This window comes from Leopardus geoffroyi, chromosome C1 (genome assembly GCF_018350155.1).
Source record: "Leopardus geoffroyi isolate Oge1 chromosome C1, O.geoffroyi_Oge1_pat1.0, whole genome shotgun sequence".
NCBI classification, from domain to species: Eukaryota; Metazoa; Chordata; class Mammalia; order Carnivora; family Felidae; genus Leopardus; species Leopardus geoffroyi.
In genome coordinates, this window is record NC_059328.1 from 158163335 (window position 1) to 158180889 (window position 17555).

At 37.9% G+C, this 17555-nt stretch overlaps 1 protein-coding gene across 4 annotated transcripts in view; it reads right to left on the reverse strand.

Annotated features, from left to right (window-relative positions):
- ABCB11 (ATP binding cassette subfamily B member 11) overlaps positions 1–17555 on the reverse strand; it is a 91325-nt gene continuing 73770 nt past the window's right edge. For all 4 annotated transcript variants that reach the window (XM_045480101.1, XM_045480102.1, XM_045480103.1 and 1 more), the window contains 7 exons: positions 13898–14101; positions 12367–12608; positions 9712–9868; positions 7914–8111; positions 4144–4350; positions 2019–2165; positions 1–946 (listed from right to left, as the gene is read on the reverse strand). In XM_045480101.1, the coding sequence (XP_045336057.1) occupies positions 746–946; positions 2019–2165; positions 4144–4350; positions 7914–8111; positions 9712–9868; positions 12367–12608; positions 13898–14101 (1356 nt within the window). In that variant the 3' untranslated portion in view covers positions 1–745. The remainder of the gene's footprint in view (positions 947–2018; positions 2166–4143; positions 4351–7913; positions 8112–9711; positions 9869–12366; positions 12609–13897; positions 14102–17555) is intronic.

The following is a 17555-nucleotide window of genomic DNA, read 5'->3' on the forward strand; positions in this document are numbered from 1 at the left end:
TGAAATAAAAATACTGCATTTTATTTTGTCATAGTTTCACATAGCATTATACAAAAAAGCCACATTAGTAGATTCTAATGACTTCACCCCTTAGGCACTACACCCTGATTCTATAAATCAATACCCCTTCCTAGTAAGTCCTTGTGAATACTTGCCCCTTTCTGCCTTTCCCATTCTGAGAACATCCAGAGTATCAAAGTCCTCTTTTTCCTATCCCCATCCTTAAAGATGAATGAATCTCTTTTAACGTGAAAGAAAATTTTAGTCAGGAAATAGTTGGGTGTCAGTCTTCCTGTTGTTTTCACATATGACCTTGGTCCAGCTTGATAAACATTTGTTGAGTGCCTATTATAAGTGCATAGGCTCTGTGTACGCTGAAGTTTCAAAAATGCATAGGACAATCCTCTGCTCTCAAGAAATTCAAAGTCTCATTTACTCTATGCCTTCCCACTAATTCCCATGTAGTAACTGCGAATGGCTTCTGCATGGAGAAGGCACTGCGTGATGGCTAAGCAGTTGCTTGCCATTGGATTTTCACTCACGCTAACCCTAGTTTCTTTCATTTTCTATATACAGATATTTAACACTAAATTGTTTTGAAAGTCATTAGAAATTAGCTTGGATCCCAACATATGACAATGTCTGAAAAAGTAAAGTATTATCATTTCTCCTTAAAGAAAAAAACACAACCCCATGGCACTCTTGTAATTGGTGCATCATCTGTACATGAAGTTCTTGAGTCAGGTCAACTGATGGGGGCTCCTGTGATGACTAGTTTGTAGTAGGCTCCCTTCTGGTCCATCAGTTCTTCATGGGTCCCCTTTTCAATCACTACCCCCTGTGACATGACAGCAATGATATCTGAGTTTTGGATGGTAGACAAACGATGAGCAATGATAATGCAGGTCCGACCTTCTCTGGCTTTGTCCAGGGCGACCTGCACTGTCTGCAAAGAGAAGGTGGAAAGCTGATGCAAAGACACATGCTTGTACCCTGGCCCAACATCTCAAGAATTCTGCTTAATACTACTTGAGCAGCATTGCTATACTCAGGGGTTAAACCCAAAGCCTTGACAGGAGAGAAAGGATCACATAAGTATTTGCTGTATGCAATGCCTCAATGATTTAAATTGCATTCTACAGACTGAGAACTTTCAGTGAAGCAAGAATGAACCAAACTATGAGGTCACAATATAACTTTACAATACCTGATGGTCTAATTTGCAAAAAATGAAACCAAAGGAATCATGTAAGGTAGCAGTTAAGTGGTCATTACTGATATTGTTATTCATTAAGGACATCTTAGGTCTCTTTATTTTTTATTTTTATTTTTTTTTTCAACCTTTATTTATTTTTGGGACAGAGAGAGACAGAGCATGAACGGGGGGAGGGGCAGAGAGAGAGGGAGACACAGAATCGGAAACAGGCTCCAGGCTCTGAGCCATCAGCCCAGAGCCTGACGCGGGGCTCGAACTCACGGACCGCGAGATCGTGACCTGGCTGAAGTCGGACGCCCAACCGACTGCGCCACCCAGGCGCCCCTCTTAGGTCTCTTTAAAATGAATCCTGATTTTTAAGGAATTAATTATAAATGGTAAATTTCATAGTTTTGTTTTGTTAATTGCATTTCCTTCCATGCACATCAGATGTCACCTCTTACTTTGTGTTTTGTGCTGTCTCCCTGCTCTACCATGTAACTTTGAAATTATAAAATAGGAAATGCCTCACGGATGACCTAGATTATTTTACTTAAGAAAGCTAACTACTAGCCCTTGAAAAAGCATCACCTAGCCTAGAGAATCTTAACAACAATTCTTAAAGTTAAAATATGCTTTTTCATTTGAAACATTCCTATTTTGAATCACTTCCTCTAGATTATTGTCTTTTGTTCCACCAAGTATTGGCCATTTATACTGTTAATGAATCATAAAATTGAAAATAGTGCCATTTCATAAGGGCAAATATTACAGCAAAAGACCCATTTATAATGATCTAAGACTTTAGAAAATCAATACATACCTTTTCACTTTCTGTGTCTAAGGCAGAAGTAGCCTCATCTAGTAGCAAGATTTTAGGATCTCGTACAATGGCCCGAGCAATAGCAATCCGTTGTTTCTCCCCTCGAGACAGTTGAGACCCCTGGGGCCCAACATTAGTTTCATATTTCTGGAAAAAGTATGGTGAGTTTGAGACCCAGAAACAGTCATTGCTCCTATGCTGTATGGAGCCCACATTAATCACCTCTCTGAGGTTTAAACAATTTTTGTGTTTTTTTTTTTAAATTAGGAATAATAAATGAGTCCTTCTATAAAGGATATAAAACCCATTTAGGAATATAAAAAAATATAGCATTTGTTGGGAAATTAGGGGATTTTATATCTCCATCTCTGCATTTATTTTAGGTTTGTGGTGTTTTTTTTTGTTTTTTTTTTTCTTTCTCCCTGTCTATGAGATCTCTCTGATTTAAGATTCCCGGATTTCCAAACTCTCATCTGGAAGAGCTTTCCAACATGGAATAATCCTGTGAATGCAAGGGCCCTTTGAGAGATCTCCTGGTCCATCCTCTTATTGAGGAGACATCATTCTGGAACATAAGCCTAGTTACAAATCCTCACTGTGCTGTCTAGTAGCTCTATGAGCATGATCAAATTACCTAAATTTCTGTGAGCAGCAAACTTGCCTGGAAAATGAAGATATTAATCACTAGTCCATACATTTACTGAAATTATGAAGGAAAATCCCTAGCTAGATGCTAGGCATGGCTACATAAGGAATAGTTAGCATTCACAGAATATTTATGATGCTTTAGGCATCGTGTTAACTATTCTAGCCAGATGATCATTTAATACTCACAGAAATAATTTTCTCCCTACTTTACAGATTACAAAACTTAGGCACAGACAGGTAAGAAAATTGTGCAAAGACAAGTAAAAAGCAGAACTCGAATGTGTCATGTTTCTGAGACTTTGCCCTTGACCACTGCTCTCCCCTGCCTTCCACAACAAGGTGTGTTTCCTTCCCCTGATTCCCTTGCCTCCTGACAAATGCTAACCACACCAAGTGAGACTCATGACAGCCTACTTTGTCCTCGTGGAGAAAAAATGCTCAGTGGAGGGTACGAGGGGTTAAATCCATATGAGAAAGAGGCAATAAACTGCCTCTGAGCCACTGTCTCCCACAAAATGAGAAGGTGCTCAACAAAGATTTGTGGAATAAATGAATCTTCCAGAGGGAACACAAGCTTTGCTTTTCATTCAGGACACAGTACACAGTAATTTCCACATGCTCGTGGATTGAGCTACCCAGGTTAGAATCAAGCTAAGACTTAAGAGCCTTTGTGAAAAAAACAAAACAAAACAAAACAAAACAAAAAAAAGGAAAAAGCCACCCCAAACAGCACAAAATTTATAAACATAATCACGTGCAAAAAAAAAAAAAAAAAAAAGTAATTTAAAAGTGGTATTTAAAAGAAGTGCAAAGGTTAAAAGTTTGGTTCCTAAAATTTAGTTTCCATGTGTTAACTTTTTTTTTTGTGATCAACCACCAAGAGACTCTTGGTGGATGGAAAAATGCAAAGTCAATATTGTACTAAGTTCAAACTTAGCTCTGGAAAAGTGAGATGCATCAGGGCAGATGCAACTTACCTCACCAGGCACAGTAAATGCAGCCAAGTAATGAAATTATGGGGATGACAATAATACTAGCAGCATAATGACTATCTTGTGTATTCTTTCATTTTCATGCAATTTTTTGCATTTTGTAGATGATCGAGTCTCAGAAAAGATAAGTAACTGCCCCAAAGTTACACAGCTAGTAAGTGGCAGAGTTTGGATTCAAACCTGTATCTGTTCTGAATCTCAGGATTGTTTCTCACCACGCTACACTAATGCTCAGTATAATACTGCTTTAGGTATAACAGGTTCTATGGCATCCTTTGCACTGGATGATATAATACTTCCCAAAGCTCAAGAGTATGTTGGTGGAGGCCATTTATTTTGCTTAAAAGACAGAGACAATCCTAGGGCACTAAGAAAGAAACCGTGTTGACTTTGACGTTCTCTCTGAGCCACAGTCATAATACATTTTGGCCGTTCTACCTCTACCCATCCCCATCACCCATAAGGAGGTGACCTGAGGTACTCACCTCTGGGAGTGACATGACAAAGTCATGCAACTGAGCCTGCTTTGCAGCTTCTATGACTTTTTCCATGGGAATTTCCCTGGTGTTGTCCCCATACTTGATGTTGTCCATTATGCTACAGGCAAACAGCACTGGTTCCTGGGAAACAATTCCAATGTTCGAGCGGAGAAACTGGACATTTACTTTTTTGCTGTCATGCCCATCTATCATCTGCCAATAGAGGTGACAGGCAGAGCATTAAGTTCTAGAATTCCAGCAGTGAGGAACCTTCATATTCTAGAGGTAGTATTATATAAGACAGTTGCTTTACTTGAGAGATAAAAATCCCAGGAATCTTATAAATAAGTGATGTTGCCTTTGACCTCTGGAGGTAGTATCTGTCAGAAGTGGTGTCAAAGTTATGATCAGATTATGGTTTTGTTTGTTTCCCAAAATTTAGCTGTGTAGGTATTTGAAACAAGAAGGGCACCCAGGACAGTATTTTGTTAAAAACAAATTTCCCCTTATACTTTGGTGTAGCACATCCTTTACAAGTATGAACAATTGCTCAATTTTGAGACTCCACGGGTTATGAAACGGGTTTTTCTATGTAAAAAGCTATTGGACAATATAGCAATTAAACCTATTTCCTTGATTTTACTGATACTAACATGAGATAATAGACTCAAGTAAGGAAGGAGTAAATTTTTCACCTAGTCAATCAACAAACATATATTAAGTTTTCTGCCACAAGGGCACCATGCTAGGGAGTTTTTTGTCTGCTATATAAAGAAAAAAGGATCTCTATTTTCTAGTAATTCATGATCTAGCTAGGCAATTTAGTGCAGGAACTCAAATATCTACCATTTGAGCTGTTTCACTTAAAAGCCTTAATATAGTAAAGGTGAAGTGTGTCTAACATACTACTATAAAGTGTTTGGCCCTATGGTTTCAGAAACAGATTATGTTAAATGGTGTGAACACACTATATTGTAGATAAATTCTTAGCAATGGAAAAAGCAAACACTAGTGGGAAAAGATATAAGGCATTCCTCAACAATTAGCCCTGGCTCATCTTCCTCTATTCATTTTCCATAGTACTCATAGATTGCAAAGCACAATTTAATACCTAATTAACTACTGGAGCAGCTCGCTAAATATTGTACATGAGCTAGTAAGGTAAACTCCTAAAAGACATAAGATATGCTTCATACTTCTTAGAATCTGCCACAGGGCCTAACACAGTACTGCAGATCACAGGAATTATGTGTTGAAAATGTTGAATGCTGCATTTGGTAGCTTCCTTAAGAGTAAAGACAATTTTTAGCATTTATTTATTTATTCATTCATTCTCTCTATTTATTTGTAATGTTTATTTATTTTTGAGAGAGAGCATGTGCGAGCAGTAGAGGGGCAGAGGGAGAGAGAGAGAGAGAGAGAGAGAGAGAGAGAATCCCAAGCAGGCTCCATGCTGTCAGCACAGAGTCCAACGTGGGGCTTGAACTCAAGAACCCTGAGATCATGACCTGAGCTGAAATCAAGAGTCAGAGGCTTAACCAACTGAGCTACCCAGGTGCCCCAAAGACAACATTTTAAAATTGCATAAAACGTGGTATTTTTTCCTACTTGAAAAAGGTTTGTAGAAATGTTTTACAATAATATAACAAAATATATTGTGTTTATGAAATTCAAGGAATCATACTGATTTCTTCATGGGCATTGCTTCTTACTTATGATCAGAACAAGCACTGAGTACATTCAGAGAAATATACTTAATATATGTATATGTTAATATTGGAAAGATCAAATGTGAAGGATTTGGGTCCTTATATGTCTTATAGTTCACAGTCTACCTGGGGTGATAGACAGGATAGTCTGACATTTTGGGAAACTAGACTCTCTCGTTTGCAGAGATCAGACCCCAGTGCAATGTGCTTTCTAGGTTCAACAATCACTACATATTTTTAAACAAATTAAAATTTTTATAACCAAAATTAATAACAAAGTGATTACAAGTTATATATAACCAACTCTTTTTCCTTATTTTCATAATTTCCTGGATTCTTCCAATATCTCTTTGCTTATTTCTTTGCTTTGCTTTTTGCAAGGGAACCTTTAGGTGCCTCCTTCGAGTTTCTCTCAGCATTTCTCTTCATAAAGTGACCTGTCCTCACTGCAGTGAAGTTTATACTACTCAGGGAACTCAAAAAAGCCTTTATTTCAAAATATTAGGGTTAAACAATCACTTGTAGATCAGAATAAAACATTTTCAGACCTATGCCTCTGAATCATTTCTTAGAAAACTACTGATGGATGCACTCCAACAAAAGGAAAGTGAAACCCAAGAAAGAGGATGATAGGGGAATTAGGAAATAATGGATCTAATCCAAGAAAACATTCAGGAAATCAGGGTGACAACTGTTCAACAGGCACAGGTTGTAATTAGCCCAGGCAGTTGTAGACATGAGAGTAAGAAGCATGTCCCTCCGAAAAGGTAGCAGGATAGAGACATTGGAAGGATATAAGGATTTGATAAAGGCAGAGGATGCCAGAAAAAAAGCCTTTCATAAAAACAATCAAGAAAGAAAATGTAATGCTGATGTATCTCACTACTTGACAATGGGATGAACAATATTTACATAATCATAATAAAAGTTGTTAGTTGATTGTTAACTTTTAGAGTCAGCCCAGAATTAAAGATAATAAATGTTATAAACAGAATGTTAGTGTTTTGCATTTTGATAATATAAAAGTATAGTTATTAGGAATGGAGAAATAAGAGGAAGGAGCAAGAGGTGAAAATAGACATAGAATTGTTACTCTTATTTTAGGAAATAAGAATCCAAGAGATGCTATCTGTAGGTGTAGAAAAGAAGCAGAATTATATTAATTAAATTTACAAACAGAAACTTTTAAAAGTGATATATATATATATATTGGGAGGAGGTGCATAAAAAAGGGGAAGTGTTGAGGGTAAGCTAAATTTCCATCTCTTAATAAGTCAATAAAGAATCTAAATTTGTTAAATCTTGAAACAGCGGCATAACCATATTACTTAGAGACACTGAGGTAATCATTGAAAGACCTAAAAACACCAAACAGTTAAAAATCGTTGTCTTTGAGCAGAGAAATGGGGAGTGGTGGAAAGGGTAGCATAAGGGGTTGCTTTTTATTACAAATCTTTCCTATTTTATTTTGTATTCCTCTGCATATATTATTTGGAAAGAAAGAAAAGGGAAAGAAATGCTCCAGAAAATAAGAAGCAAAGAAATTCACCAGTTTTTCAAAAATCCTTGCCAAAGCTTTATGGCACATAACTACCAATTTGAGTTCTTTACATTATCTACACTTAAGCTTCTTGAACCAGGATTGTCTCAGATTGTTCATACTAAATTCCCTCTCTTGCTCATTTATCATTGCGTTCTTCATCACCCCAGTCATTTTTTCCATTCGCGGTCATTAGCTTCCTGATTTGTTTGCACATTCTGCTCCATTTACAGGTAAGCAAATGCTTCTGTTAAACACACTCATCTCCAGCTTTGCAGTGTGCCTAGTTTTCTTTGTCTAACTGGTCAGCAGGCCATCTGGAACTGGGAAGTATATGGTATTAGAAATTGTAAGGTAGAATCAGGTCAACCAGCAAATGACTGGAACTAGACAATATCCATAGGGGAAAGTGTCCGAGGCAAGCACGTTAGAGTGAGTCTGGCGAGGTGTAATCTTGAAAACCACTTTTAAGGGCTTGGAGATATTCTGCAGAAAGCAAAATTCTTAAAAGCATTTGCACTGCTTACCACCTTCCCTTCGTCAGGATCATAGAAACGTTCCAAAAGCTGAATGCTGGTGCTTTTGCCACATCCGCTGCTTCCAACAAATGCCAGTGTTTGGCCTGGACGAACCGATATTGAGAGACCATTCAGAACTTGTACATTAGGTCGAGAAGGATATGTAAATTTGCAGTCAACAAAGTCAATCTGGCCTTGGAAGTTGTCCTGTGGATGGGAAGATTGGAGTTACATGTGCTCCTATTAGAATCTAGAATACTGAAAATGTACCTAAATCTGAGTTTTAAATCCTTGCTTAAGATACCTTCAACTGCATGCTGCCATGTTGAGAAGTATAAAGGCAGCCACTTAATGAAATGGCATTCTGTTCCCAATTCTGGCAGGTATAGAACAAATTGATGCTTGAACAATGAAATTAAAGACATGTGACCTCTCATTCCCATTCTAACCTAATGGGATTTCCTTGTCATCCATTCATTCTGAATGGAAGAGAACAACTAGTAGATATGATTCCATCACAGAAGCCAGTAACTGTCCAAACCCTTATAGTTCTGCTTCCCCTAAAGATTTCAAATAACAGCATTAAACTTCAAATGACTCAGAAAGTTACTTGAGCTGTATGGAAAAGGTAGTACCTTCAGTTGTACTACTTGAATTATGAATTTTAGAAATGGATAGACTTTAATAACGCAGAAGCTTCACTTTTATTGAGCTGAAGGAGGAACAGGTCATTTGATCAATTTACAAGGATTTCTGAATTTAGTTCAGCTTTATTAGGGTTTAGTTTTGTTTTGCTCTCTTGAACACACTGGATTATTAAAAAATTGGGGTGCCTGGGTGGCTCAGTCGGTTGAGCGTCCGGCTTTGGCTCAGGTCATGATCTCACAGTTTGTGAGTTCAAGCCCCACATAGGGCTCTGTGCTGACAGCTTAGAGCCTGGAGCCTGCTTCGAATTCTGTGTCTCCCTCTCTCTCTGCTCCTCCCCTGTTCATGCTCTGTCTCTCTCCTTCAAAAATAAATAAATAAATAAATAAATAAATAAATAAAATAAAAAATAAAATAAAATAAAAACATTAAAAAATAGTTGGGCGGGGGGTTCCTGAGTGGCTCAGTCCATTAGGGGTCCGACTTTGGCGCAGGTCATGATCTCACAGCTCCTGAGTTAAAGTCCAGCATAGGGCTCTATGCTGACAGCTCAGAGTCTGGAGCCTGCTTTGCATTCTGTTTCTCCCGCTCTCTCTCTGTCCTCCCCCTCTACCTCCCCCCCCTCTCAAAAATGAACATTAAACAAAATTTTTTTTAATAGTCGGGGAAGATAAAAAAAATACCTGTTGGGACTATCAATTAGAAGAAAAGATATTTTGTTGATATCAAATTGGTTTTCAGGGAGTCCACATTAATCTAGATAAACATGAATTAAATCAATATTATTGTACAGGAAGAACTGGTTTTTCTGCATTCCATACCAGAACATTAGTAGAAAACATGGTGGTTGGGTAGGTCTCAAAAGATATCCAGTTTCATTCATTCTGGAACTCAGTGTGCTTTATATTACACAGAATTCAGCATTCACTGGATATCATTGCCTTATTCAAATGCCAGACTTATGAATAAATTTTAATGCTAATTTACTTCATTCCTTTACACTTATAAATCTATTGTCTGTGTATTCTACATTCATGTGAATGAACCCATATACTGCAGGAAAGTGCTAGGTAGTATTGTATGACTAGCTGTTCACACACATACACACAACACACACGTGCACAGTCCTCCTCCACCTCCCTCCTATTCCCTCAGTACTTACCCACTTTTCACCTGCACTACTGTACACATTAATTGGGGGTTGTCGGTCCAGCAGTTGAAAAAAGCGTGCAGCTGATATTTTAGCTTTGGCATAACTAGGGGTGTAAGCGAAGGCTCTTCCAAAAGCTGTCGCACTTAGTATCACTGAAGAGATCACCCTGTAATTGGACAGACACCCAGGTAGAGAAGGAGTGTGGCATGGTTGGTGTGACAGCCTAAGGGGCAGATGTCTGGGGGCCCGGCCCTGGTTCTACTAGGAAAGAATTGAGCAACTTTGAACAGGTCACCTTCGACTTGTTGGAAATGGGGGCTTGGAGACACTGGTAGTTTTCCGAGGTGTTCTATGTCAACATGGTGAGGGGAAAATTGAACGAGGGGGATTCACACCTCCAAACCCTGCTTTAGCTACAATGGCCTCTTTTTCAAAGGTTTGTTTGAGAAAAAAAAAATTTCCTGAGAATTTTTAAAAAAGGAGGAAGGGGGCTTGAAAGATCATCAGATCGGGTTGAGTTCTCACAAAGCTAACATTTTTCGAATCTATAATAAGTGCATAAAAGATAATGATTAGTGAAGCATCACTAGTACGAAGCATGGGTGTCATTCACGCTTCAGACACCATGAGAAAGATAAAATTGTCCATTTGCTTCTACAGTACTTATCCCAACTTCTAACATATTCAACATGTGCAAAATTAATGAGGAAATGGGTGAAGGGATAAATGAGTGATAAATATGGTGAGAGAGAGCTCTGGTGCTATATAGATGATGATGTGAGGGGCATCCTCCCAAGCTGACCATCTGCATCACCATGCCCAGAGGGCCTGCTTCTGCGGTGGTGGAGGGGAGTGTGTTTGTGCCTTATGAACGGCTCGTTCATAAGCAGGAATTCTTTTAGGCCAAACATCTCCAGGATCCCAGCCCAAAGCTTAAAGCAATGAAAAGCACCTGGAATAAAATGGGAAATGGTGGAAGATGATCTTTCAGTTTAAAAAAAAAATTAATGTTTATTTATTTTTGAGAGACAGAGAACACGGGGGTGGGGAGTGGGAAGCAGAGAGAGAGGGAGTCAGTTTTTAAAGAGAAGCCAGAAGTTGGGGATTTTCTATAGTTTCCCAATTTTTACATATTGTCCAATAATTCTTCAAATTTCTGACATAAACTAAGAAGTCAACAGTCTGTGATTTCTGATTTGGGTTAACAGCTCTCAATATGCAAAAATTTGGAAAAGAAGCTTTCCTGATTGGAGTGGGTATAGTAGGGCAGGAGAAGAAATTTCTTCTGTATTTCTAAAAGAAAGATAGAAGGCAAGAAGACAGAACTCATGGCTTGAGGACAAACCCAAAAGAACAGATTTCTATTGGGACCACTTTTCCTAATGTCCTCCAAGGCTTTCTCAGACCACCTCGCCCTCATCCCTCTAACACCCCCGCTACACACATATACATGAGTATCCAGTCCTTTGGTACCCTGACACACTTTGGCTCTCACCTCTAGAAATGTGAAACACTGAACTCAAAGCTAATCTTACCAGGAGAGCCGGCTTGAACTATAAGAAAGGAACATAATTCCCCTGTCCTGGCCTTTGCTGTCTCTACCTAGGAGGATTCAGCTGGAAATATGTCTTCCTTGCAAGAGGCAGAGTTCTAACAAGATGGTTCTATGAACCATCTGATCCAAGGCCTCTAGATTTCCTCAGCATTAACCAGTATAATAAACTGTTTCAGTGGTTCATTTATCCTATTACTCTGTACACATCCCTTTACAATATGGCTTTTTTACTCCTCTGTGATATTGTGATTTATAGTAAGAAACATGTATTTGGTTTTTGGCTCCTATTCCTGGCACAACTGTTAAACCCTTGGAAGTTCCTAAATTTGGAGAACCATCAAGGTGTCTTTTGTTGTGTTAATGAAGTGACTTTGGAAGGCCCCTATTAACCTAAGGATGGGGGCTAGTTGCAGTTGCCAGGGGAGGCAACCACACAATTAGAGGTAGAAATTGGATATTTCAGTCCTATCCCAGCCCCTCACCTCCAGGGAAAGGTAGGGTGTCTGAAGAAAGAGTCTGAGGAAGGTGTTTTGGGCAGTCTTGCAGGACTGCATCCTTAGGCTCTGGGGTTCGATGCTGTCTCCAGGTAGAAGGTGTCAGAATTAAGTTGAACTGTAGGACACCCAATCAGGGATCAGAAGTGTGTGTGTGTGTGACAACAGTGTGACAATAAAGGAGAAACACAATCGGATCCTATCATTGAAAAGTAGATTTCATTCTCTTTTTTTTTAAATCTGGGTTTGGTTGTATGACTTTCCTTGGCCAGAGAGATATTAGAAAATGCAAACACTTTTCAAGTGTTTCACCTTGGGCATTGGGGCTTACTCTCTTCTGTTGTACTTGGAGTACTGAGACCATAATATGAAGAAAACAAGCCAACCTGCTAGAGAAGTCAGGTGGAGACAGAAGCCCACTCAGAAGCCTGAGTGAATCAGTCCAGTTCTGAAGAACACCTTGACAGCCCATAGAATCTTCAGAAATAATCAATCCCAACTGTTCAAGAGATCAAATTTGGTATGGTTTGTTAAGCAGCAAGAGCTGCCTGATGGAACCAGGCCATTCCTCCCTAGAGTGTCGATCTTTTATGACCTTGGCATGATAGTCCTCACCTGAACACATAGCTGAAATGGAGCCCCTCATTGAGGATTAAGTAACCTCCATATCTGTAGGAAGCAGAGTTAGCAACAAACACTATGCACTGGGAAAAACCATAGCAGAATCCATAAATGTTCGCTTTTCGAAAGGCTGTCTTGAATGGCTTCTCCAGCTCAGTCTCAAATGCTTTAATAAACTGCCTCTCTTTTCCAATTCCAGCAACAGTGCGGATATTACTGAGAGCTTCAGTTGTAACCTGGAGAATGAAAAGGAGTCTTAGGAATTAAAAAGCAGAAATAACTACTCTCATGACATGTCAGTTGCTACATGGACTTAATGTGGGGTAAATGGCAAAATGTGGTACAAATCTGTGATGGAGGCATCATCTAGACATCAAAGAACTTGTCGGACATCAACCTACCTGGATCATGAAGCAGTTAAACTCAAGTTCTAATTAATACTAACATGTTTTGTTTTGTTTTTTTTTTGTCTCCACTTGTAGAAGAGAGAAGAGAACAAATGTACACATGCTTATCCTTGAAAACCTTTTGGCTTTTTTGGTAATTCATTGAAATGTCCAAAACAATATCTGTAGATGTCTTCTGAGACAAAATATATTTAATAATACAAATTTAAAATATGATTCTATTTTCTTGAAAAATAATCTGACCAAATATTATATAAGTATAAAGTTTATCTTTTAGTCTATACTATGAATTTGTAGTTGTTTCAATCTATACACTATGGTAAATAATCACTGTTTCTGAATTAGCATCCTGTCCTAAAGTAGCACAAAGGTGGCCTACTTTCTCCCATTGGTATATGAAACTTTTTGGCTTCTGTCTACTTGGGCGATGTTTACATCTCCTCTCTTAAGACATGAAACCTAGATAACAGTAAATTTGTTAAGAGAATAAAGGTGTGTATGTGTGTGTACATGATTTCTTATACCTGATAAATGTCTATGCCACCATCTCCTCATTTACCCCTGGTACAAGATACTCATTAGAACACACTTTTAAAAGTGCATTGCTGAAACCTAAGAGTATTTGAGAACTAAATTGCATCTCATAGTTCTATTTGGGAAAGACATTTGTCCTAAGTCTAGCAGACAGTAAAATGTGAAAATTAAAATTATCTGCCATTAAAAAGATGGTAGCTCCTCTCTGTGTGGGCAGCATGACCTGGGAAAAACATTTAGCTAAAAAAAACCAAGTAGACGGAAAGCTGAACTCTCCACTCTTGCAAATAAGAATACACCAAACTAGAATGTGGAGGAAGTAACCATTGGAAAAGAAATTGAACATGTAACCCTCTGTGTTTGCCCCGCTGTTTCTCTACACCTGTTTACACTCACAGCATCACAGCTTTGTTGTCATGGCCTTGGGGCAAAGCCACATATAAAAAAGGCTAGTGGGAGGTTTCCAAAGATTAACGTTTGTAGCCTAACAGCTTTCTTAAGTCTCTTTGTACAACTCATTCTCAGTGGTTTGTCTGACAGCCACTTAGCTGTAAGCAGTTTGAAAATTGGGTCTGTAAGATTACCTGGCCCGCTATCTCCAGAGCCTGCTTGTCTTGAGTGGCAAATCCTGTCAACATGCTGATTTGTATGGCTCCCGATAAAGCCAAGAAGGGGAAGAAGCACACTATAACCAGGCTTAGCTTCCAGCTAAAGATGAAGGCAATGATCATGGCCACAGTGATGTTAGTGAAGGAATTGACCATCATCCCGATTTGAGAGCCAGTCGCCTGCAAACCAAAAGCAATCAACCAATCTGAGACACACAGTCTCTTTCAACAAATACCACTATGTGAAAAGGCAATTTTATACTAAAAAGATTATTTTAAAAAATTATTCTGATAAAATATACATAACATGATGTTTATCGTTTTAGCCATTTCTAAGTGTACAATTCAGTGGCATTAAATACATTCACAGTATTGTGTAAACATCACCACCATCTATATCTAAAATCTTTTTTTTTCTTTAAGAGAGAGAGAGAGAGAAGATGGGCCAGCATACACACAAGTGAGGTAGGGACAGAGAGAGAGACAGGGAGAGAGAGAATCCCATAAATCATGACCTGAGCTGAAATCAAGAGTCGGACACTTAAACAAGTGAGTCACTCAGGCACCTGTCCAAACTCGTTTTATCATCTACAACAAGAACTCTGTACCCATTAAATATAACACCCCCCTTCTCCCTAGCCCTTGACAACCTCTATTCTTCTTTCTGCCTCTATAAATTTGCCTCTTCTAGGTACCTGAATGGAATCATACAATATCTTTCTGTGTCTAACTTATTTTATTAAGCTTAATATTTTCAAGGTCCATCCATGTTGTAGCACATATCAGACTTTCATTCCTTTAAAAGCTGAATAATATTTCATTATATGTATATATCACATTGTGTTTATCCATTCATCTGTTGATGGACACTTGGGTTGTTTTCACCTTTTGACCATATGGATACTGCTGCTATGAATGAACACTGATGTACAAATATCCATTTGTGTCCCTGTCTTCATTCTTCTGGATATATATACCTAGGAGTGGATTTACTGGGTCATTTGGTAGTTCTATGTTTAGAAAGATTTTTTTAAAATAATGAACTCCCTAATGCATTTGAAGGCTGGGTTAATAAAAGTCCCTTTTATTCATGGTTTTTGGAAGCTCATCTATTGTCTAATCTCATTTCATGGGTGTCAGAGCTCGAGCAGTCAGTGTGAGATTAATTCAGCTAAGTGTGGGCTGCGTATATTTCACATGCCTATGCATTTGGTCTGCTTGGAAATGCCCAGGCGTTGGTCATATGGTAATATTTCTGATTATCCAATGAAGACTGATGATTGCTCTGTAATTATACTTTTAAAATTTGTACAAGACTATTATAAGAGACCACTTTCTTTCTCAATGAAATTAGCTTGTTCATCAGTACAAAATCACATCCTGACTTAAGAGCTGGCTGTTCAGTCAACACGAAATGGACAAAAAAGGTTCAGTCTCAATATAAGTGGAGAACAGACACTCATAGTAATTATTATTTATAATGAAAATTATTTGATGGTTCCAACTCTTCTTTCAGTTGCAGTTATGCAGATGTGACCAAAGGTTGGCACCTTCTGTGTAGAAAAGACTTGTGTGGGAACAACTGCAATGCCTTTTGTCAAAATTGTAGAGGCTTTAGCATTATTTAAAACAACCACAGGTAAGCTACTAGGTAACGATAGGTGCTAAGGAAATGCAATGCAAGAATAATTTACCTCTGCATATTATATTGAAGATTCAAATGGCATATGAACTCTGTGGTCCAAAGAATTCCCTCCCATGTATTGATAATAACTTCCTTGAACACAGGAGTCAAAGTTAAATTTGGAATTCACTTATACACCTATATTTATAGCAGCATTATCCACAATAGCCAAAAGGCAGAAGGAGCCCAAGTGCCAAGTTGATTGACCGATAAGTGGATAAACAAAATGTGATCTATACAAACAATGGCATATTATTCAAGCCTTAAAAAAGAAATGAAATTCTGACACATGCTACAACATGGATGTACCCTGAGGACATTAAGCTAGGCGAAATACCCCAGCCGCAAAAGGACAAATATCATATGATTCTACTTATATGAGGTTCCTGGAATAGTCAAATTCATAGAGCCAGCGTGGGATGGTGGTTTTATCAGGGCCTGGGAGGAGAGTGGGATGGAAAGTTAATATTTAATGGATACAGAGCTTCAATTTGGGATGATGACAAGTTCTAGATATGGATAGTGGTGATGTTGCATAACAATGTAAATATACTTAATACCACTGAATTGTACACTTAAAAATGGGTAAAATGGTAAATTTTATGATTTGTATATTTTACCACTGCTAAAAAGAACAAAAGAATTTCGGGTTGGCAAGGACAGTTAGGCATTATAGAGAATTTGAAAAATAGCTAAATAGTTCTTTGGGATATCCTTATTTTTTCTTTTAACATTATATTCCATCAATATTTAAAAATTTTTTTTAAAGTAATACAGCTTAAGACACAAAATATATACACATATATAGTAATAAACATTTTCACAAAAAGGGATCAGTCTAGATACTACTTTGTACTTTGATTTTTTTTCACTTCTTGTAACATAACCATCCCTCCGGATCATTACATTAACACCTCTAAAGATAGCTGCTTAATATTCCTTAGTAGGGATGTATTCACTCAACTATTTTCCCACTGGTGGATATTCAGGTAGTTTCCAGGGGATTTTATTAATTTTTTGATCAATATAAAAAATACCCTTGAATGCATATTGTCACAAAATAGGAGAGAATTAACTCATACAAATTTTAGTCACAGGATTTGCATACCTGATTATTCTCTAAAAAATGTTGAAAGAATTCAAACTATAACCAATATTTTATGAGTGCGTCCGTTTCTTCTCATCCTCACAAATATAGGAAGTTGTCATTCACAATTGTTTTTATAGGTGGAAAATGGTGCTTCATTCTTTTATTAGTATTTTTCTACTAATAAGGTTGTGCAATTCTTCATTTGTTCATTGTCCTGCTGCATTTCTTTTTTGTGGTTTGTCCATATACTATTTTTTAACCTTTATTATTTTGTTTATTTTTGTTCTCTAACCAATTTTAGAGCACTACACATATTAGAGTTATCAGGTGTGTTAATTTTTGTTATAAATATTTTCCTAGTTTTTACCATTTGTTTATACAAAAGCTTTAAGTTTTTATGTAGTCTGACAAGTCTACTTTAAGTTTTTTTGTCTTGTTTAAGAGAATCTGCTCAGGACAGCTGGGTGGCTCAGTCGGTTGAGTGTTGAGCGTCTGACTTTGGCTCAGGTCATGATCTCACAGTTTGTGGATTCGAGCCCCACTGTGCTGACAGCTCAGAGCCTGAAGCCTGTTTCGGATTCTATCTCCCTCTCTCTCTGCCCCTCCCCCACTCACGCTCTCTTTCTCTCAAGAATAAATAAACATTAAAAAAATTTTTTTAAAAAGCACCTTGCAGACTGAAGGATGCAAAAATAGAAGAGATAAGTTTGTAGCTTATTTATTTAACCTAAACTTCAGTGTCAGGTAAACTGGACACTAGAATACTCAGTTGGTAAAAGTGAAATTGTTACAAACTTTCTCCAAGCAGTAAGACAATGCACATTAAAACCCTTCAAAATGATCATATACTCTGATCCAGT